Below are 23,185 nucleotides of genomic sequence, written 5' to 3' on the forward strand. Positions count from 1 at the left end.
GGATGCGCTCTATAGTCTGGACGTCGCCGGTTCGAGTCCAGGCTATTCCACAGCCGACCGTGGACGGGAGCTCCCAGGGGGGCGGAGCACAATTGGCCGAGCGTCGCCGGGAGGGAAGAGGAGGGTTAGGTCGGCCAGGTTGTCCTCGGCTCACCGCACACCAACCATCCCTGTAGTCTGGCCGGGTGCCTGCGGGCTTGCCTGTAAGCTGCCTGAGAGCTGCGTTGTCCTCCGACGCTGTAGCTCTTGGGTGGCTGCATGGCGAGTCTGCAGTGTGAAAAAAAGCTGTCGGCTGACGGCACATGCTTCAAAGGACAGCGTGCGTTTGTCTGGTGAGTCTGCAGTGTGAAAAAAAGCTGTCGGCTGACGGCACATGCTTCAAAGGACAGCGTGCGTTTGTCTTTACCGTTCCCGAGTCAGGGCAGGGGTGGTAGCGGTGAGCTTAGCCTAAAAAATAATTGGCCATTCCAAATTGGGAGAAAATAATAGGTAACGACTAAATTAAAAAATAAAAAAAAATAAAAAAAATAAAAAAAATGTCCCAGTGGGTGTCTCTCCCCCATCAGCACTACGCACCACGATGAGATCGGTGTCCCCTACTACCTTAGCAATATACTTTAATACGAATCGAAAACCCTGTTGAAGGCTCTACTCTTTCCAAGGGTGAATCCTAGTTGGTCACTCCTTAACCCATCAATAAGCATTTCCGCTTGCCTACCAGGCAGGTGCTCCACACCCCTCGCCGCCCCATCGAGTGGGCCATGCCCTCACTTGGGACGCACGCAGGGCCCTACCTTGTAGACGTCGAGGTGCGTGGGTGCGGGTCGGCAGATGAGTCGGTGCTGCTGTCCCAGGAGCTCTCCCAGGCGGATGTGGAAGGCAGCCTTGATGTGCCGGATCGCCTCCCGGTCCTGGGGCCACTTCCCACTGCCCTCCATGTGGCAAATCACTGCGAAAGAGGGACATCAAAATATAATTATGAGTGTGTGGGGAAAACCACTGCAAGAGAGACAGGGGGGAGGCAAGTCAAGACACCTCTGATACAGGGGGGCAGAGAGGAAGAGGGGCAAATCGCTGCAACAAACAAAAACAAACAGCAGCAATCAGAGGGAGGGAAAGAAACAAACAAACAGACAGAGAGGGAGGGAGGCCTGACAGAGAGTTAAAATGATGAAAGATGATGCCCTAACTTAATAAAACACGTCATGCCAACAAAGACAAACTGAACTGGATACAGATGCAGACAGAGACAGGGTTACCCTTGATCGCCGGGACGTATGCAGGGCAGGGCTTCCCTTCCAGGGGCAGTAGGGAGCGGTGGGATTTCTCCACCCGGAAAAAGGAGTAGTCAGGCTTCATCGGGACAGGAGGAAACACCTGCAGAGAGGGAGCGTACGTTACTTGAACAGAACGTCCTCGTGCTTGCCGCCCCCCCTCGTATGTGAGGGCACTGACCTGGGTGTAGCGCAGCGCGGGGTGAGCCCCCTGTACCGAGGTCACCGTCAGGGGCAGCCCATCCAGGTTCCACAGCTTGCGGCTCAGGTCATCGTAGGACTGGATCACCTGCACACTCGCCTCCTCCCCAGTGCTGCCGCCCTACAGGAGAACACAGCAAATGCACCTTCAAGAGCGGCGCCAGGTCACAGCACACCGCAGTGACTAACCATTATTTTAGTCATCCTCAGACATACCGTTCATCAATGCTTCATCAAATCTGCCATCAGGGAATGAATGCCATCTTGTAACCAAAAATATATTTTACTCTGATAAAAGTACACTAGACTGACAACATTGCATTAATAAAGGGGTTGATTGTAACTACTGTAGCTTTTAGCTGAATGCACCTTGTAAGGTTTTATATACATTGAACTCATATTATGTGCCCTTTAAATGGTAAAGAAGTGAGAAATTATTGAAGCTCTGTTTCTGAACATTGTGTGATTTTCCTGTTTAACGTAAGGCTTTTCAACTCTGCACAGACATTTCACACCTACGCGGATTAACTGGTATAACTTCGGTCCCGTCTTTGTTTCTCACAAGATGTTATCGCTTCAGAAGCTGTTTCCTCATTTCTATTGAAAAAGCACAAACCTGTCTGATAAAATCAGACATGCTAATTGTACCCCTGCTCAAAAACTTCTGCTTAAATGACACAATATAGTCATAGCGTTCCAAGCTCAGGTGAGTCTTATTAACCCTTTAGGTCCAATTTATTTTCACACATGCAGTTTATTTTAGACGCGCTGTTTTAAAAGTATTTTTTTCACAGTAAAACAGGTTTAAAAGGCACTGCATATCAACAGGACACTCAGTACTGCATCTCCAGCCCCACCCCTTGTTCGCTATATTTTTAACATACCTCTTCATAGTCGTGCATACCGATAAATCATCTCCTGATCGCTCGTTTTATCACCAAACTCCTCAATAATGCGATCCAAGTCATTATTTTTTGACTATAACATCTCAAAAAGCTCTGCAAATGTCCGTGATATTGTTTGAGCGCTGGATGCAGAAGCAGCTATCTTGTTTGTTTATGGCCGTGTTATGTCTGTGGTCCCGGGGCTGTCTGCATTCATGAGATACGCCCCTTTTTTTATTTATTTATTTTTTTCGGCTTCTCTCGGCTCCTATCGGTCTCACTCTGCCATTGAATGCCTTTCTCGGCTTTTTCCGGAAAGTAGAGAAAGAGACCTGTGTTTTACGTCTTTTTGATGATGTCGGACAGGGTCCTGCATTGGACCGGAAAGGGAAAATTGTAATGTCGGACCGCAAAGGGTTAAAGACTCCTAGTAAAACCAGGAATGGATCAAACTGCTATGCAACGGCTCTTATTTCCATCCCTGCACTGGCAACAGCTTTCCAATGGACACACACTTACAATAGAAGAAGGGTCATATAGTTAGAGCGCAGCACAGAAACCAGGACCAGATGACACAGTTGGAAATGAAATGGACTCAGGACAGAGGGTAGGAGTCACTTCCTCACACAGTGTTTCGGGTTTGGAATGGGTTATCTAGTAAAGGGTCAAATGGCCTCCTCTTGTTTATGAATTTTCTTTTGTTCTAGTAAAAGTGCCGCAGTGGAAACAGAATTTTCAGGATGTCCTGTGTTACACTGCCCTCTATGAGGCGTGTAGCAGTACTGCGGGCAACAGGATTTGATACCCACATTCCAAACTGCAGCATCACTCGCCTCATAATTCTATAGTGGTGCAACAATTAAATCGATACATTTATTTATATTATTTATTTATTTAATTTATATAGCGCCTTTCATACGAAGTACCACAAGGCGCTGTACATAAATCCATAAAAATACAATAAAATACAAATAATAATAAAAAAAATACCATTAAAAGCTTGCAATTATGTTTCATTAAAACCACGAAGATAAAAATGCCATTTTATAAAAATGTGTTTTAAGTTTAGACTTAAAAATCCCCACAGACCCAGCTTCTCCAACACATGGAGGTAGAGCTTTCCATAGCTTAGGGGCTCTGAAAGAAAAAGCCCTCCCTCCCTCCCGTATTGATTATTGATCATCTGTCCTTAAATTTCTCGAGCTTCGATTGCATATTGGTGAATCTGTGCATCAAATTAGAACCCAGTTTGAAGTCTCCAGTTGCCGGTTTGCATTAAACCTGGAGTGCGCTTCTTTTAGTGTTATTACGGTAGATAAACAACATCAGCGCGTTGCTAGGATACGCACTTAGGCCTCTACATTCGCGTAAACCTATTAGCACACCTCAGCCCAGGTATCACCCAACACTGTCACAGTCCTGAGAGCAGTGTGCTCACAATCCCACTCGCCTGTTTAATCATCACCTCCTTACCTCTCGTCCCACCTTGATGACCTCATCAAGCAGCGCCCCCACGTAGCGCACCGAGGACTCTGGGATATTTGCATGTCTGCAAACAGGAAGAGAGTGCAGGGTTAGCAATGCTGAGCTGCGAGCACAGGCTGTCGTACAAGAGCAGAGGCGTCACGGAGGAGATGCAGCTCCTCATGTGTACAATACATGGGATTGCCTTGATGGGTTACTTTGTAATGTGTGTTGCAAGACAAGACATTATTAAATGGTGGACTATTTTGTTAAAAATTTCACAGAAGGGGAGCATGTGTTCAATGTGACGTCGATGCCATCTGAAATTGCTTTGTATTAGTTTGTGTAAGACGGCTTGCATCGTGCTAATTACGTCACAATTCTGTGTCAGATACAAGCTGATTTTCACCCACTCTCAACTCCTCTGGAGTGGATGTGGGCTTGTATCATATAGCTCCCTATGCAATCATTGGTATACATTGTAATGCAATTCCATACACAGCATACAGTTTCATTCTCTTGCCCAGGTCTTTCTTGTAAACAGGGTCTCAATGGCAGCGCCTGGTGAGACTGACAAATAAGAGGCAGAAATAGAGGTCGACACGTACAGCTGCAGCAGGTGCTTGATGATCTGCTCCGGGATCAGCCTCTTCTGGAACGCAGATCCCCCCTGCCACACCACAGCCTCGCAGATCGAGCCGTCCTGGAAGCGCCGCAGCTCCGCCCTCTCACCCCAGAGCTTACGGAACTCCAGCGCCTGTGAGGACGAGAACGGGAACAACAAACAGGATCAGCTAGCTGCATTACAACACTGTATCACTCCCCCTGAGTCAGTGGAGACTAGATGACACTCAGCTAGCTGCATTACAACACTGTATCACTCCCCCTGAGTCAGTGGAGACTAGATCACACTCAGCTAGCTGCACCTACAACACTGTATCAATCCTCCTGAGTCAGTGGAGACTAGATCACACTCAGCTAGCTGCATTACAACACTGTATCAATCCCCCTGAGTCAGTGGAGACTAGATCACACTCAGCTAGCTGCATTACAACACTGTATCACTCCCCCTGAGTCAGTGGAGACTAGATCACACTCAGCAAGCTGCACCTACAACACTGTATCACTCCCCCTGAGTCAGTGGAGACGAGATCACACTCAGCTAGCTGCATTACAACACTGTATCACTCCCCCTGAGTCAGTGGAGACTAGATCACACTCAGCAAGCTGCAGTACAACACTGTATCACTCCCCGAGTCAGTGGAGACTAGATCACACTCAGCTAGCTGCATTACAACACTGTATCACTCCCCCTGAGTCAGTGGAGACTAGATCACACTCAGCTAGCTGCATTACAACACTGTATCACTCCCCCTGAGTCAGTGGAGACTAGATCACACTCAGCTAGCTGCATTACAACACTGTATCACTCCCCCCGAGTCAGTGGAGACTAGATCACACTCAGCTAGCTGCACCTACAACACTGTATCACTCCCCCCGAGTCAGTGGAGACTAGATCACACTCAGCAAGCTACATTACAACACTGTATCACTCCCCCTGAGTCAGTGGAGACTAGATCACACTCAGCAAGCTGCATTACAACACTGTATCACTCCCCCTGAGTCAGTGGAGACTAGATCACACTCAGCTAGCTGCATTACAGCACTGTATCACCCCCCCTGAGTCAGTGGAGACTAGATCACACTCAGCTAGCTGCATTACAACACTGTATCACTCCCCCTGAGTCAGTGGAGACTAGATCACACTCAGCTAGCTGCATTACAGCACTGTATCACTCCCCCTGAGTCAGTGGAGACTAGATCACACTCAGCTAGCTGCATTACAACACTGTATCACTCCCCCTGAGTCAGTGGAGACTAGATCACACTCAGCTAGCTGCACCTACAACACTGTATCACTCCCCCTGAGTCAGTGGAGACTAGATCACACTCAGCTAGCTGCATTACAACACTGTATCAATCCCCCTGAGTCAGTGGAGACTAGATCACACTCAGCTAGCTGCATTACAACACTGTATCACTCCCCCTGAGTCAGTGGAGACTAGATCACACTCAGCTAGCTGCACCTACAACACTGTATCTCTCCCCCTGAGTCAGTGGAGACTAGATCACACTCAGCTAGCTGCATTACAACACTGTATCACTCCCCCTGAGTCAGTGGAGACTAGATCACACTCAGCTAGCTGCATTACAACACTGTATCACTCCCCCTGAGTCAGTGGAGACTAGATCACACTCAGCTAGCTGCACCTACAACACTGTATCTCTCCCCCTGAGTCAGTGGAGACTAGATCACACTCAGCTAGCTGCACCTACAACACTGTATCACTCCCCCTGAGTCAGTGGAGACTAGATCACACTCAGCTAGCTGCATTACAACACTGTATCACTCCCCCTGAGTCAGTGGAGACTAGATCACACTCAGCTAGCTGCATTACAGCACTGTATCACTCCCCCTGAGTCAGTGGAGACTAGATCACACTCAGCTAGCTGCACCTACAACACTGTATCACTCCCCCTGAGTCAGTGGAGACTAGATCACACTCAGCTAGCTGCATTACAACACTGTATCACTCCCCCTGAGTCAGTGGAGACTAGATCACACTCAGCAAGCTGCAGTACAACACTGTATCACTCCCCGAGTCAGTGGAGACTAGATCACACTCAGCTAGCTGCATTACAACACTGTATCACTCCCCCTGAGTCAGTGGAGACTAGATCACACTCAGCTAGCTGCATTACAACACTGTATCACTCCCCCTGAGTCAGTGGAGACTAGATCACACTCAGCTAGCTGCATTACAACACTGTATCACTCCCCCTGAGTCAGTGGAGACTAGATCACACTCAGCTAGCTGCACCTACAACACTGTATCACTCCCCCTGAGTCAGTGGAGACTAGATCACACTCAGCAAGCTACATTACAACACTGTATCACTCCCCCTGAGTCAGTGGAGACTAGATCACACTCAGCAAGCTGCATTACAACACTGTATCACTCCCCCTGAGTCAGTGGAGACTAGATCACACTCAGCAAGCTGCATTACAACACTGTATCACTCCCCCTGAGTCAGTGGAGACTAGATCACACTCAGCAAGCTGCACCTACAACACTGTATCACTCCCCCTGAGTCAGTGGAGACTAGATCACACTCAGCTAGCTGCATTACAACACTGTATCACTCCCCCTGAGTCAGTGGAGACTAGATCACACTCAGCTAGCTGCACCTACAACACTGTATCACTCCCCCTGAGTCAGTGGAGACTAGATCACACTCAGCTAGCTGCATTACAAAACTGTATCACTCCCCCTGAGTCAGTGGAGACTAGATGACACTCAGCTAGCTGCACCTACAACACTGTATCAATCCTCCTGAGTCAGTGGAGACTAGATCACACTCAGCAAGCTGCACCTACAACACTGTATCACTCCCCCTGAGTCAGTGGAGACTAGATCACACTCAGTTAGCTGCATTACAACACTGTATCACTCCCCCTGAGTCAGTGGAGACTAGATCACACTCAGCAAGCTGCATTACAACACTGTATCACTCCCCCTGAGTCAGTGGAGACTAGATCACACTCAGCTAGCTGCACCTACAACACTGTATCACTCCCCCTGAGTCAGTGGAGACTAGATCACACTCAGCTAGCTGCACCTACAACACTGCATCACTCCCCCTGAGTCAGTGGAGACTAGATCACACTCAGCTAGCTGCATTACAGCACTGCATCACTCCCCCTGAGTCAGTGGAGACTAGATCACACTCGGCTAGCTGCATTACAACACTGCATCACTCCTCCTGAGTCAGTGGAGACTAGATCACACTCAGCTAGCTGCACCTACAACACTATCACTCCCCCTGAGTCAGTGGAGACTAGATCACACTCAGCTAGCTGCATTACAACACTGTATCAATCCCCCTGAGTCAGTGGAGACTAGATCACACTCAGCTAGCTGCATTACAACACTGTATCACTCCCCCTGAGTCAGTGGAGACTAGATCACACTCAGCTAGCTGCACCTACAACACTGTATCTCTCCCCCTGAGTCAGTGGAGACTAGATCACACTCAGCTAGCTGCACCTACAACACTGTATCACTCCCCCTGAGTCAGTGGAGACTAGATCACACTCAGCTAGCTGCATTACAACACTGTATCACTCCCCGAGTCAGTGGAGACTAGATCACACTCAGCTAGCTGCACCTACAACACTGTATCTCTCCCCCTGAGTCAGTGGAGACTAGATCACACTCAGCTAGCTGCATTACAAAACTGTATCACTCCCCCTGAGTCAGTGGAGACTAGATGACACTCAGCTAGCTGCACCTACAACACTGTATCAATCCTCCTGAGTCAGTGGAGACTAGATCACACTCAGCAAGCTGCACCTACAACACTGTATCACTCCCCCTGAGTCAGTGGAGACTAGATCACACTCAGCAAGCTACATTACAACACTGTATCACTCCCCCTGAGTCAGTGGAGACTAGATCACACTCAGCAAGCTGCATTACAACACTGTATCACTCCCCCTGAGTCAGTGGAGACTAGATCACACTCAGCAAGCTGCATTACAACACTGTATCACTCCCCCTGAGTCAGTGGAGACTAGATCACACTCAGCAAGCTGCACCTACAACACTGTATCACTCCCCCTGAGTCAGTGGAGACTAGATCACACTCAGCTAGCTGCATTACAACACTGTATCACTCCCCCTGAGTCAGTGGAGACTAGATCACACTCAGCTAGCTGCACCTACAACACTGTATCACTCCCCCTGAGTCAGTGGAGACTAGATCACACTCAGCTAGCTGCATTACAAAACTGTATCACTCCCCCTGAGTCAGTGGAGACTAGATGACACTCAGCTAGCTGCACCTACAACACTGTATCACTCCCCCTGAGTCAGTGGAGACTAGATCACACTCAGCTAGCTGCACCTACAACACTGTATCACTCCCCGAGTCAGTGGAGACTAGATCACACTCAGCTAGCTGCATTACAACACTGTATCACTCCCCCTGAGTCAGTGGAGAATAGATCACACTCAGCTAGCTGCACCTACAACACTGCATCACTCCCCCTGAGTCAGTGGAGACTAGATCACACTCAGCTAGCTGCACCTACAACACTGTATCAATCCGCCTGAGTCAGTGGAGACTAGATCACACTCAGCTAGCTGCACCTACAACACTGTATCACTCCCCCTGAGTCAGTGGAGACTAGATCACACTCAGCTAGCTGCATTACAACACTGTATCACTCCCCCTGAGTCAGTGGAGACTAGATCACACTCAGCTAGCTGCACCTACAACACTGTATCACTCCCCCTGAGTCAGTGGAGACTAGATCACACTCAGCAAGCTGCATTACAACACTGTATCACTCCCCCTGAGTCAGTGGAGACTAGATCACACTCAGCTAGCTGCATTACAACACTGTATCACTCCCCCTGAGTCAGTGGAGACTAGATCACACTCAGCTAGCTGCATTACAGCACTGTATCAATCCTCCTGAGTCAGTGGAGACTAGATCACACTCAGCTAGCTGCACCTACAACACTGTATCAATCCCCTTGAGTCAGTGGAGACTAGATCACACTCAGCTAGCTGCACCTACAACACTGTATCACTCCTCCTGAGTCAGTGGAGACTAGATCACACTCAGCTAGCTGCATTACAACACTGTATCACTCCCCCTGAGTCAGTGGAGACTAGATCACACTCAGCTAGCTGCACCTACAACACTGTATCACTCCCCCTGAGTCAGTGGAGACTAGATCACACTCAGCTAGCTGCACCTACAACACTGTATCACTCCTCCTGAGTCAGTGGAGACTAGATCACACTCAGCAAGCTGCATTACAACACTGTATCACTCCCCGAGTCAGTGGAGACTACAAACTCACCAGCACAATGCCAGGGATTCCTAAAGCTTTTTAAAGACCATTTCAACAACATGTTCAAATGGTCTTCATTCTAATTCTTTTGGATTGTGCAATGCTTGCAGGAGACTAATTTACAGACAGGGTGGATCAATGCAAGAGGCAGTGTGGTCTAGTGGTTAGAGCTGGGGACTGGGAAGCAGTGTGGTCTAGTGGTTAGAGCTGGGGACTGGGAGGAAGTGTAGTCTAGTGGTTACAGTTGAGGACTGGGAGGCAGTGTGGTCTAGTAGTTAGAGCCGAGGACTGGGAGGCAGAGTGGTCTCGTGGTTAGAGGTGTGGTTCTGACGGGGGTGCAGTGTGGTCTCGTGGTTAGAGGTGTGGTTCTGACGGGGGTGCAGTGTGGTCTCGTGGTTAGAGGTGTGGTTCTGACGGGGGTGCAGTGTGGTCTCGTGGTTAGAGGTGTGGTTCTGACGGGGGTGCAGTGTGGTCTCGTGGTTAGAGGTGTGGTTCTGACGGGGGTGCAGTGTGGTCTCGTGGTTAGAGGTGTGGTTCTGACGGGGTGCAGTGTGGTCTCGTGGTTAGAGGTGTGGTTCTGACGGGGTGCAGTGTGGTCTCGTGGTTAGAGGAGTGGTTCTGACGGGGGTGCAGTGTGGTCTCGTGGTTAGCGGTGTGGTTCTGACGGGGGTGCAGTGTGGTCTCGTGGTTAGAGGTGTGGTTCTGACGGGGGTGCAGTGTGGTCTCGTGGTTAGAGGTGCGGTTCCGACGGGGGTGCAGTGTGGTCTCGTGGTTAGAGGTGCGGTTCCGACGGGGGTGCAGTGTGGTCTCGTGGTTAGAGGTGCGGTTCCGACGGGGGTGCAGTGTGGTCTCGTGGTTAGAGGTGCGGTTCTGACGGGGGTGCAGTGTGGTCTCGTGGTTAGAGGTGTGGTTCTGACGGGGGTGCAGTGTGGTCTCGTGGTTAGAGGTGTGGTTCTGACGGGGGTGCAGTGTGGTCTCGTGGTTAGAGGTGCGGTTCCGACGGGCGTGGTCTGGTTCCTACCTGTGCGCTGTCGGCTGGGGGTCCCCTCTCCAGTGTATTTGTACTGAACTCGGGATTCAGGAGCAACCCGAAGGACAGCAGCCCCTTGTCTTTGTGTTTGGGGGGCTCAGAGTCGATCGTCCACTGAAAATCAAACAAGGAAAACAGAGACAAATTAAAAACCAGACTAACACAATCAACAAATATTTGACTTGCCTATTGACCCACTTGCTACTTTTCACAACTCAACGGAGCAGTCACTCAGGCAATAGACTAGTTCTCACCCTCTTTCCTCCATTGTTTCAGCACTAAGTAACCTTACGAAAGACAGAAAGACTAGACAATTAATTAATACTTTTTATACTGAAAAATAAATACAAACATACATATTACTAGATTGGAGTAAAAAAGAGCTAAATTGCAGTAAACACTGCATGGAGCATCTGCACAGGTAACTTACAAATACGGCTCACAGGAATACCCACGCGATGGGAGTCTTAAATTACTCCCTGATTAAAGTGTACACTGCAGAAGAGTAGAGCTGCACAGACCAATTACTTGGATACGCTCTCCACATGTGAGGGTCACTGGTGTTGACTGGGCTAATGGACCATTTCCGTGAAGCAGCAGCTGCTTGGGTTTGTGTGGGTCACTGCTTTCCACAGTCTAGGAAGAGCAGCAGTCATCACAAATCCAAGCAGCTGCTTCTTTACCTCTTTTATTTTTAATGGTACATTAGCCCGATCAACACTAGTGACCCTCACCTGATCTTCAGCAGATTTCAGAGGAGAGTCCAATCCTAATAATCAAATGACCTGTTTGTGCAGCATGAATGGAAAGAGTCTGCAGGATTCTGCAGCTCTCTCCAAAACGACTGCAGTTATGAACTAGGTCATACAGATCTCAAGGTACAGAGCAGATCCTCTCCGACAGAACCTTACCTCGGGGCTCTGAGGCAGGGAGTGTGCCAGAAGCCGGACTCTGTCTCCCAGCCCTCGCTGCAGGAGGGACATGATGAAAGGCAGAGCCGCTGCCACGTAGTTCCCAGCGTGGTCCATGAGCTCAGACAGCAGCTCCATTTTCTTACAGGCAGCCTGCAGCTTCACCACAGCGGGTAGGCTGTGGAAGAGGGGAAACAAGCAGGGTTCGTCAGCACCTGCAGGTCACCAGCATCCCAGCACAGCACGACTCACCGTGGCTTCTGATTGGTCACGAAACATTTCTAACGGAATCCAACCTCCCCCTATTTAACAAATATCACGGTAGGGCCAAGTCCCTTCCACCTCATTGAGACTGCAAATAAAGAAATACACCTGGACTCTGGAAGGCAGGCCATTACCGTAGTGTCTATAAAACAAGCCCAGACAAAACCTGTCATGCCTTTCTCTGGATTCCACTGAAGTGACATTTTTTGTGCAACTACCAGTTATACAACCACAAAATATTCTTCTGGCGAGTACACTGCCAGATCACACAGTGCCACATGCTGTACACTGCCAGATCACACAGTGCCACATGCTGTACACTGCCAGAACACACAGTGCCACATGCTGTACACTGCCAGATCACACAGTGCCACATGCTGTACACTGCCAGATCACACAGTGCCACATGCTGTACACTGCCAGATCACACAGTGCCACATGCTGTACACTGCCAGATCACACAGTGCCACATGCTGTACACTGCCAGATCACACAGTGTCACATGCTGTACACTGCCAGATCACACAGTGCCACATGCTGTACACTGCAGGGATGGAAATAAGATCCATTCCTGGTTTTACTATGAGTTTAATTGAATACACCAGAGCTTGTTACCTATACACTGTGGCAAATCAAGCTCGAAATAAAACCAGGAATGGGTGAAACTGCTATGCAACAGGAGTCTAACTGCCATCCCTGTAGGTCATGTGAAAGGTCAACTTCTGACCTCACTATGGGTTAATAAGAACATAAGAAGGTTTACAAACATGAGGAGGCCATTCAGTCCATCTTGCTCGTTTGGTTGTTAGTAGCTTATTGATCCCAGAATCTTATCAAGCAGCTTTTTGAAGGATCCCAGGGTGTCAGCTTCAACAACATTACTGGGGAGTTGGTTCCAGACCCTCACAATTCTCTGTGTAAAAAAGTGCCTATTTTCTGTTCTAAATGCCCCTTTATCTAATCTCCATTTGTGACCCCTGGTCCTTGTTTCTTTTTTCAGGTCGAAAAAGTCCCCTGGGTCAACACTGTCGATACCTTTTAGAAAACTGAATGCTTGAATCAGATCACCGCGTAGTCTTCTTTGTTCAAGACTGAATAGATTCAATTCTTTTAGCCTGTCTGCATACGACATGCCTTTTAAACCCGGGACCATTCTGGTCGCTCTTCTTTGCACTCTTTCTAGAGCAGCAATATCCTTTTTGTAACGAGGTGACCAGAACTGAACACAGTATTCTAGATGAGGTCTTACTACTGCATTGTAAAGTTTTAACATTACTTCCCTTGATTTAATGTTAAAATCATTAAATCAGTGTAGTGCTGCCCCCTGGTGGAGCAAGCCCACCACTGCAGTACTTACTGAAAGATGTGGTCGAAGGTGCGGACCAGGGGCTTGGGGGTCATCAGGAGGGCATGAAACCCGTCCAGTTTGGGGTTGTCCCACACCTGCATGGAGAGACGTGCCTCGTGCTGTACCTGGGGAGGGACAGGGGGACAGTCATTGACACGCAGACAGAAGGAGAGCCCTGTGGATGTATTAGGGATGTAACGATTCATCGGGGACCCATGAATCGTGGTACCTTCTTTACAGCATATATTATATCAAACCAAAGGTATGTTTCGTTTGTATCGTGGTACAAGACCAAAAGCACAACAGAGCTCATTGTAGTTCACCAAGTGATTCTTAAATGACGAACAAGTGTGTTTTATAGTTGGTATTTAGGTGTTTAAAAACAGTCTATTGTTAAATGATCATTTGATCTTATTATGCATCACACAAGTTGTCATTCCGGACCATCACATCTATCGGGGTGCACGACAATTCATCCCTATTACCAGACCTACATATTTTAAGACTCACACTATAAGAAACCTGTGTGTGTACTTAGGATGCCGACTGTGAGACCACATAGAAACTGTTCATCGCTGACTTCAACAAGCTAGTGTGGTTTTTTGTGGTTCACCTGGAGCAGTGGGGAGGGGGTGTGCTTTATAAATGTTACACTTCAGTTATTGATAATAGACTGCAAGGGCAACTCATGTCATGTGTCTTATTATTATTATTATTATTATTATTATTATTATTATTATTTGTAATTGTTACACCCCTAAGCAGAACCCACCTGTCTGTATTTGCTGGCAGTCATGTCTCCGCAGAGGTTGACGTGACCCGAGGGATCAACAAACACCACCTGGAAAGCATCGTGGAACTCGGACAGGGCCGGCTACCGGAGGGGAAACGAGAGAGAGAGAGTCAGATTCTGGACTGACAGGCAGTAAACTGGAAGAGAAACAAAAGCAGCGTCTCACCAGCGTGCTGTCTGTGCCTTTCGCCAGAGTAATCCCGCTTTCTGTCAGGTCCGTGGTGGCTGAGGGTCAGAGGGAGAGAGAGGGTCAGAGGGAGAGAGAGGGTCAGAGGGAGAGAGAGGGTCAGCCGCTGTATTTGGTTAACGTTGTTTTTGGAGTGTATATCTATAGATGGAATGGAGTCGCTGGGTACTAAAAGACCCAATATCAGGTGTTTAGGTTTCCCTTGTCACAGTAGATCAGTAGATATATGTTGTGTTTTGGGGACAATAGAGTTAAAATTCCTTATCCCTGCAAGAAGATGAATACCTCTGCTCCTCTCCGTTCGAGTCATGAGACAACGCTGCTGGAATGAAGGCAAATCAAACCCTGGTCGCTCAATCAACAATTACTTCAATGAAGGAATCAGCTGATTGATTCCCCTGCAGGTCACATGAGGTGTGGATCTGGGCATTTGATTAGGTCAGGGGCTGCTCGCTGTACAGGTTAAGATAACCTTTGGTTGAAGTTTACAAGTATTAACTTTGGTGCCAGCCAACAAAAAAAATGCTCAAAGCAGCTGAATTCTATTTTTTTTCATCTTTACTGTTTTCACCTCCCCGACAATCAGCCGTCCTGTCACACCCATAAAAACAGACCTAGCTGAAGACAGAATGACGGGGCGACAGCGGTTCATATTTCACATCACAGCCAGATGAACGAGAACATTGTAAGGGTGCGCTGTTTACTAGTGTCTTAAAGCAGCACTGAAAATTCATGAACATGTCGATTTCAAAACAAGGAAAGCTGTCCTCCCTCTAACAACAACCAGGTACCAATCAAAGGCAATTAACTTCCCATTGAGTGTTTTTAAAAGCCGATTGGAAGAAAACAGTCCTCTTGTCTGGGGCCCTGACATTCTCCGTCTCCACTTCATCCTTTATGAGAGGAGCCCCCCATCACACTTACCCAGAAACTGGAGCACGTTCCTCAGCACCTGGTATGCGCTCATCATGGAGTTGATCTTGTGTTTGGAGAGCAGGTAGGCGACAAGCATGGAGGCCAGGAAGCCACTGAAACAGCCATAGCCCTGCAGGGGAGAGAGACACAGATCCATGAGAGGATGAAAACAATCTGTAAAGCACACACACACAGACAGGGAAAATGACAGCAGAATGATCAGACCCTTCCTTTCGGTATGAATTGCATAACTGCACATTATCATTCAGCCTGTCCTGTATCTGTGATGGATAGATGTGCTGCTCCTGCAGCTAAAATGATAAGAAACTAAAAAATGTAAGTAGACAAACGTTTTGGTAAACTGTTCCGTAGTCGTGCTGCTGTTCTTTTGCTAAAAGGGGTCTTGAGCAGTTTCCCCAGACAGAGCTCTTTGGCAGTGGTTCTCAGAGTGAATGAGCAGCTGCACTGTACCTGGTGGAGCTCTCTCTGACGCAGCCACACCTTGATGACAGCCACCCCCTCCCTGAAGCCGGGGAAGTCGGCAGCGCTGGCAGACAGGAAGCTCTTGTGGGACTCCAGCAGCATGTCACTCAGCACAGAGTTGTTGTAGTGAGGGGTGGGTGGCTCGCTGATGTCTACACACAGCCAGACCAGAATTAAAAACAGACAGTTAGGAACAGAAGGGGGGGCCGGCCTCACCCCAAAAAGCGTTTTGCACGTGTTGCATGTACACAGTCAGTGATGTGCTTGTGTTACTGAGGTACCCCATTGTTCCCTGATCGTGAATTCATTATTGTCCTGAGCGGTGTTGGCATGTCAGCATCACAGGTGTCTCGCCTTGTGATAAGATGTGATTTCATTCTCATTTCACGTAGAAATAAACAATGTGACTAAGGTCGGCTCAAATGCCTCTCATTTAATTGGTGCAGCCGCTTATTCATGACATTGTTACATCTCCCAACGCGTCCCAGTGAAGCAGCGCAGACTGTACCTTCAAGAACACGTGCTTGAAAACACCCATACATAGCTTCTCACAGTACCACACTGCTCCCTGATGTGCATGGGGACACCCAAGCAGTAAAGGAGAGACACTTTGTTTTGTTTCAGTTTGTATCAAGCATGATGTCTGAGCTCCCGTACTTCAACACACCAGCAGACAAAGTGCTGAGCTAGTGTCCCCATCACAGGATTTCCACACTCTTGAGTTTACAGGTACAGCACAATTACAGGGATGGAAATAAGACTCCTATTCCAGAGCAGTTTCCCCCCATTCCAGGTTTTAATACAAGCCTGATTAGCCACGGTGTATAGGGAACAAGCTCAGGTGTGTCTTATTAAACTCACAGTAAAACCAGGATTGGATCAAATTGCTATGCAATCGGATTCTTATTTCCATCCCTGGATTAGCAGATTTTAAGTTGACGGTAATGCCAATATAGTCAAACGGAATTCCTCGCCGGAATTACCAGTTGTATGATTCCAGATTGATGAGATCTGGTGAAACTGGGACCCAACTGTATTCTCAAAACCTGCTTATATGAAGTGTCAGTTGTATTTCCTAGAGCGTTAAACAGTTAGACTGAATTACTGATAAATGGAATTGGTGTGGAAATACATACAGCATTAGAATGGTAGATAATGAGTTTACTTGCAGAATCTGTTTCCGTGCTCTACTGTTTCAAAGCATGAAGAATTACAATTTGCACTGCTTCCAGTTCTACTATGTATTGGTCGTATATTGCAGCTCACTCTGCACCACTGCAACTGTACAGACAGATGAAGCTAAGAAGGGCCACAGGTGTGCTGCAGTATCATTGCAAACTCGTGCAGCTGTGACAGCACTGCTCTTGACTATTTTGGGCTCCCGGTGATGGTTCCTGGAGAGACGGGGGTAAGTTTGCCCCCCCGGAGCGCTACATACCCTGCTGGGGGGTCTCCTGGCCCAGGAACCAGGCCGTGCGCACGTTGTTTTTGCGGGGGTGGAATCGGCTCGGCTTGAAGAACCCGGCGGGGGGGCAGACGTGGAGCCGCAGGGTCACCGAGCGCTCCTCCTTACCTGGGGAGACAGCGGCAGAGACACAGAGTCGAGGAAACAGCAGGCAACTTATAAGGCAATTGGTTGTCGATTTTAAAATACTTTTTCACACTGTGAATAGTTCGAGCTACACATTTAAAACAAGCTGCCTGGTTCACACAATCCCACCCAGCGCCTGGCATCACACAGCGTGTTTTGACTGGCTATGAAGCCTCTGTCTCAGCTGGGCCGAACCTTACCCTGCGGAGTGAGTAGAAGGAGGGGTCGCAGGTGGTTCCCATGGTGATAGGTGAAACGCAGGCTGCCGAAGGCGTGGCTGGAGGACAGGTGGTGTGCCAGGCCGGTGAGGTACAGCGCCCTCTTGCGGTGATAACGCTGGTTCAGGTAGTCCTTTGGGTGCAGGACCTTATGGGGGAGGGAGGGAGAATTATTATTATTATTATTATTTTTTTAATTGTTTGCTATTTTAACGAGTAAGTAGCCGGGTTCCGAAATATCTAGCGTTCCACGTCCCCACATGTTGCTACAACTGTTTAAATAATGTACATGTCATGTTTCTTTTCATTGTTAACATCCTGACAACACTTAAACTTTAAAGCCTGTTTCAAAGCTCTTTTCCAAATGGCTGCTCTAGTGCATTGATAGTGTAAGGATTACTGCTACACTGTCAGACAGATAACACCGCAATAACGACCCACGATGTGGTACAGAACAGAAAATAAATAAAAACAAACAAACAAACATAACGAGCGCTCTGGCGTTTCAGTCCCGTACCACATCGAGGATCGTTCTTGCTGTGTTACCTGTTTGATCAGATTAAAAGACAGCCCTGACACGCGGCCCGTTGGTATTTCCAACCTTTTCTTTTTTTTCAAGTTTGCTTTTCAAATTGAAACTATCACTGATTCTAAATGACATCGGCTCCAACTGGTTCAGAAGGCTGCAGCCCGAGTGCTGCCTCGCCCGCGCCGTTCACAGCCTGTTACTCCAGTTCAGAAATCACTGCGCTGGTCTCCTGTTCAATTCAGGATTGATTTAAAAATTCTGCTTGCAACTTATAAAGCCTGTTTTTTTATTTTGCAGATAACTGAGCTGCTGCAACGGTGCAAGACAGTTCTCAAAGGACTTTTCCACCGAGACAGCTTTGTGCCTTTCACTATGCACGTGCAAATTACAATTGTTCATAATATGCTCCCTCATTATAATGCTGTAGTCTGGAGCCAACGATTTATAGCTGCATGTCAGACTAATTACTGAGGCACACAAAGCAGCTCCAATCAAAGCCACCGCATCACCGATCCTGCCTCCACTCGTTCTGTATTCTTACCGCTGGCATGGTGACGGCCAGGTCCACATTGACGTCAGGTTTGGAGCAGGTGCCCAGGGGGTAGCTGCCCACCAGCTTGACAGAGAGGGGGGGTGCCATTCTGAAGCGTCCCTTCACAGAGTAGGGGACCTGCAGCAGGGGCACCTTCACACCACGTGGCACCCAGGACTGATCACTCAGCTGGGGGGACACACCAGGGCAGAGGGGTTAATATCCAGGCAAGTCAGAGTCCTGGCTCACAAGATTCTTAAGCGGAATAACCTCTATTTCAATCGCTCCATAGTGAACTGTTGCACTGTTACTCTTTCAATGTCTTCAAGAAAACATTCAGGACTCAAAACATTAGAATTTATTCAGTTTCTTTTAGTATTTCTGGCAGAACGTGCATCACAAGAGGCGTAGCATGATTTTGTGGTTCAAACCCTAAGGAAGGCGCATGGATTTTACAGCAGGTTAGGCGACTAACCCCTTACCTCTGTGTCAGTCGTCTCAGGGACACTAGCCAGCAGCGATGTCACTTCCTGCACGAGCGAGTCGATCGCCTTTCTCCTGCGCTCAGAAAGAGTCACTTCCTTCAGAAGCTCCTCCATCTGCAGAGCAAACACACAGTGCACAGAGAATCAAACAGGACCACGCAGGAGACACAGAGCAGGGCGTGTCTAACAGGAGGTATACCACATTACTTGGGGGCATTTTATATATAAAGCAGATTAAAACAGGTGAGAACTACCATATCACAGGGGTCAGAGAGGAATACACGGGACATGAGGCTGTATCCAGGACCACAGGGCTTACATGCATCATATACAAGAGATTAGTACAAGCAGATGAATTTAAGAGAAAGGGGTCTGAGCGCATTGTGCGACACCCAAGATCAGTAACTTATAGGAAACCAAAAGGCTACCGTTCCCCAATTTGTCATGCATGAAATATTGAAATATTGAATTTCCCCAGGCAATGCCGGGTACTTCAGCTAGTACAGATATATTCTTTAAAGGTATGCTAAAACAATCCATTTCCATGCTTCTTATTGTTAGTATGATTGTTACACCAAATATGTACAGAATCTTGTTTCTCCTCCACCTTTCTTCTTTTTTTTATTTCAGTGTTAACACTATAGATACAGTGCTGCATCCTGGTACCTTTGCTGTATGTCACGTGGTTACACATGAAGTCAAAGTACAGCACGGTGCAACATCTTAAACAGTGGGAATAATGTACAGTAGATACTGCTAATAAGAGCCAAGAGAATTCATTTGAAAAGCTTGTTAAGGACTCCTTTAAAGTCTTAACCAGGACCCACTGACTGAGATACCCAGGACCACCCTGAGCAAAAGAGCCGAGATACCCAGGCCCACCCTGAGCAAAAGAGCCGAGATACCCAGGATCACCCTGAGCAAAAGAGCCGAGATACCCAGGACCACCCTGAGCAAAAGAGCCGAGATACCCAGTCCCACCCTGAGCAAAAGAGCCGAGATACCCAGTCCCACCCTGAGCAAAAGAGCCGAGATACCCAGGACCACCCTGAGCAAAAGAGCCGAGATACCCAGGACCACCCTGAGCAAAAGAGCCGAGATACCCAGGACCACCCTGAGCAAAAGAGCCGAGATACCCAGGACCACCCTGAGCAAAAGAGCCGAGATACCCAGGACCACCCTGAGCAAAAGAGCCGAGATACCCAGGACCACCCTGAGCAAAAGAGCCGAGATACCCAGTCCCACCCTGAGCAAAAGAGCCGAGATACCCAGGATCACCCTGAGCAAAAGAGCCGAGATACCCAGGACCACCCTGAGCAAAAGAGCCGAGATACCCAGGATCACCCTGAGCAAAAGAGCCGAGATACCCAGGATCACCCTGAGCAAAAGAGCCGAGATACCCAGTCCCACCCTGAGCAAAAAGAGCCGAGATACCCAGGACCACCCTGAGCAAAAGAGCTGCCCCAGGAGGCTGAAAGGGAAGCGCGTCTCTCACCTGCATCCTCAGCAGGCTGGAGTGGAAGAGGCTCTCGGTCTCTTGCAGGCGGTTCAGTTCCTCATTAGTGGGGGGTTTGTACAGCTCCTGCTTGGTCAGTTTTACAGGCTTCAGGACCCCATCCCCCAAACTCTTCCCCTGAACACGACTCCTCTTCAGTGGGCCCCCTGGACCACCACCCCCCTCGTCTCCATCCTCCTCCTCTGAGAGGTCCGACAGCTCCTCCTGGGACACACACAAACACAAACCAGTAAATATTTATGAACTTAATTCAGACATTTGGCAGAGGTGCAATTGGTAACTAACTTCCTAATGGAACATCGGACAGGTATTAATCAACAATGACCATTTGAGGTAAGAGAACACTAACATATGCCTTATCTGATTTTGAGCTGCAAAGAACACAAAGGTGTGAATGAGATGTACACAAAGCTGTCATGCTGGGCTAGTCCTCAACTCTGTTATCTTACAGAACAGACAGTGGAAAAGTTCATGTTCTCCACAGTCTGCTCACACTGGCAGGTTCTGACCCGGAACCATTTATTCTTCAACTTTAAACACTTGGGGTAAACTGTACAGTGTCAGTAGACGTCAGGCTAGGGATGGAAACAAGGCTCCCACTGCACAACAACTTGATCCATTCCTGGTTTTACTTTAAGTATAGGAAGACACACCTGAGCTTGCTCCATAAATACTGTGTCTAATCAAGCTCGTATTAAAACCTGGAATGGGTGTGATAACTGATAAACAATGGGAGTCTTATTTTCATCCGCCTGGCGTTCCATCAAAGCCAATGCGGTAGTGTGTATCTCTCTCTCTCTCTCTCTCTCTCTCTATATATATATTATTTATTTTTATTTTCACTGAATAACTGTTCGATTCTGATATTCGTATTAATAAGTCACATCATTTAAACCCACAAATTTGAAATAAACATTTTTAAAACGCGGTCATGTGCTTAATCTGCGCTCACTAGTCTTATTATGATCACATCGTACCTCGTTCTCCTTCTCCATCTCCATCACCGCCGTCTCCTGCACTTTCCTCTTCATCTTCATCTTCATCTTCTACTTTCTTTCGATATTATTGTGTTTTATTTGTGTTTGGTTGGTATTTCCTGCACGGCACGATCACGCATCAGACCCCAGGTTTGCGTGTTAGACTCACATGGAACATACACGTGGACAGTCTAACCCACTTACACCGAAACCGCGCCCCTTGTCGTCCCCTATTGGTGGGGTCAGGCTGCTGTAGGATCGCTCGTTTTGATTGGTGTAACTGAGAGTTCTGACGGTCTTTCCCCGCCCACTGAAGCTTGGGTGCACCACACGCTAAAGTACGGCAGGAGATTTTGCGACTGGTTTTGAAGTCTGGTCAGCGGTGTACGGCAGGCGGGATTCCTCAAGTCTGCCGGTCGCGTTTCCACGAGTTCTTGGAGTTGGCTGAGGAAACAACACGTGCAATAAAACAGCACAGTCATGCCAGTCAGAGTGCCTTTAACCCCAGATTGAAATGCAGGCTTTACCTGGAAGTAATATTCGTGTTTCAAACACAGATGTGATCGTGATGTTGTGGAAGTACAGGTATATTCGTGTGGGTGGAAGGGGGCACAGAATGTATTCAACCCGTGCAGTTCCTTTTGTTAAAAGTTTACAATTCGAGCACTCTTTATAGCATATGCATGATTATAAAAGAATGGCGCTGTTAGAGAAGATAGTGACTTTTTACATCATTACTTTCACATTGTAGTGTCGACAAACCGCAGCAAGTGTGAGAAATGTACGCTGCTGATATCAATCACTGCGCGCATGCACGCAGGCCTCCTGTAAGACTGGACAACCTTGGAGACATGCTTTAGTCCAGCGTTATTAGATTTGGTTTTAATGTAAGTTTTCATTGTTCAAAATGTTAATTCCAGCACAAAAGACAGATCGCGATCGCTATAACTAACGTTGGCCGCCATGATTGTTTTGGTTTTAACCCTAGCCTCGTTCTGAGTTGGCTTATGAATATTCATGAGACAGAATTAAGGGTGCGTCACGACACTTTTTTGCCGGCTAGATTGCAGACGGGAGTCTGCGTCTGACGTCACGGTCTGTCCAGACGCAGCGTGGACAGCTTTGGTATTGGACAGCTGAGCAGAACCTAAATGGAGGTGGTGTTGAGAGAAATTCTAATCACAGAAGAAGTGGATGCAATCGAAGATCCCTTTGTGCTCCACCAGCTTCATAATTTACAGCATGATCAGAAAAAGTATAGAAGAAACAGGCCCTGCTATAAAGAGGTCATATAAACGTATGTTTTAATTCGACCGTTGTTAGACAGTACTGTATTTTGATCTGGGACAAAAATAGTTCAAATATTTAAGCAGACTTAGCAAAGTCTGGACAGATTCTGCGGAAAACCTGTCCAAATTGAAAAGACGTCACCAGGTCACGCATCCACCAGTTTAAAAGTATGCAGAGCCGCGCAGCTTCTCAAGGGGTCCTGCGCTGGAGCAGCTGCGGCTCATAACAGTAGAGGAGCGCTGGCTGACAAAAGTGTGCAGGCAAGCAGATCCAATCCTCACTCCATGTGCTACTGCCACCGAGTCAGGGGGTGTGAACCGCCTTCCAGTCAGGTCATTAATTATCTGATGGATGATTTGTAATACA

At 47.9% G+C, this 23,185-nt stretch overlaps 1 protein-coding gene across 1 annotated transcript in view; it reads right to left on the reverse strand.

Moving 5' to 3' along the window:
- The window catches only part of LOC117973519 (nucleolar protein 6-like), a 43,357-nt gene extending 21,595 nt beyond the window's left edge, over positions 1-21,762 (reverse strand). Inside the window, exons 1-18 of the mRNA XM_059024888.1 lie at positions 21,530-21,762; positions 20,532-20,756; positions 19,034-19,150; positions 18,561-18,740; positions 17,468-17,638; positions 17,120-17,249; positions 15,670-15,833; positions 15,208-15,328; positions 14,263-14,321; positions 14,076-14,177; positions 13,313-13,428; positions 11,692-11,869; positions 10,772-10,894; positions 4,432-4,580; positions 3,833-3,908; positions 1,456-1,596; positions 1,260-1,377; positions 795-949 (exon numbers count right to left, since the gene is read on the reverse strand). Coding sequence (XP_058880871.1) covers positions 795-949; positions 1,260-1,377; positions 1,456-1,596; positions 3,833-3,908; positions 4,432-4,580; positions 10,772-10,894; positions 11,692-11,869; positions 13,313-13,428; positions 14,076-14,177; positions 14,263-14,321; positions 15,208-15,328; positions 15,670-15,833; positions 17,120-17,249; positions 17,468-17,638; positions 18,561-18,740; positions 19,034-19,150; positions 20,532-20,756; positions 21,530-21,595 — 2,391 coding nt within the window. The 5' untranslated portion in view covers positions 21,596-21,762. The remainder of the gene's footprint in view (positions 1-794; positions 950-1,259; positions 1,378-1,455; positions 1,597-3,832; positions 3,909-4,431; positions 4,581-10,771; positions 10,895-11,691; positions 11,870-13,312; positions 13,429-14,075; positions 14,178-14,262; positions 14,322-15,207; positions 15,329-15,669; positions 15,834-17,119; positions 17,250-17,467; positions 17,639-18,560; positions 18,741-19,033; positions 19,151-20,531; positions 20,757-21,529) is intronic.
- Positions 21,763-23,185: the final 1,423 nt, after the last annotated feature.

Source organism: Acipenser ruthenus, chromosome 1, assembly GCF_902713425.1.
Source record: "Acipenser ruthenus chromosome 1, fAciRut3.2 maternal haplotype, whole genome shotgun sequence".
NCBI lineage: Eukaryota > Metazoa > Chordata > Actinopteri > Acipenseriformes > Acipenseridae > Acipenser > Acipenser ruthenus.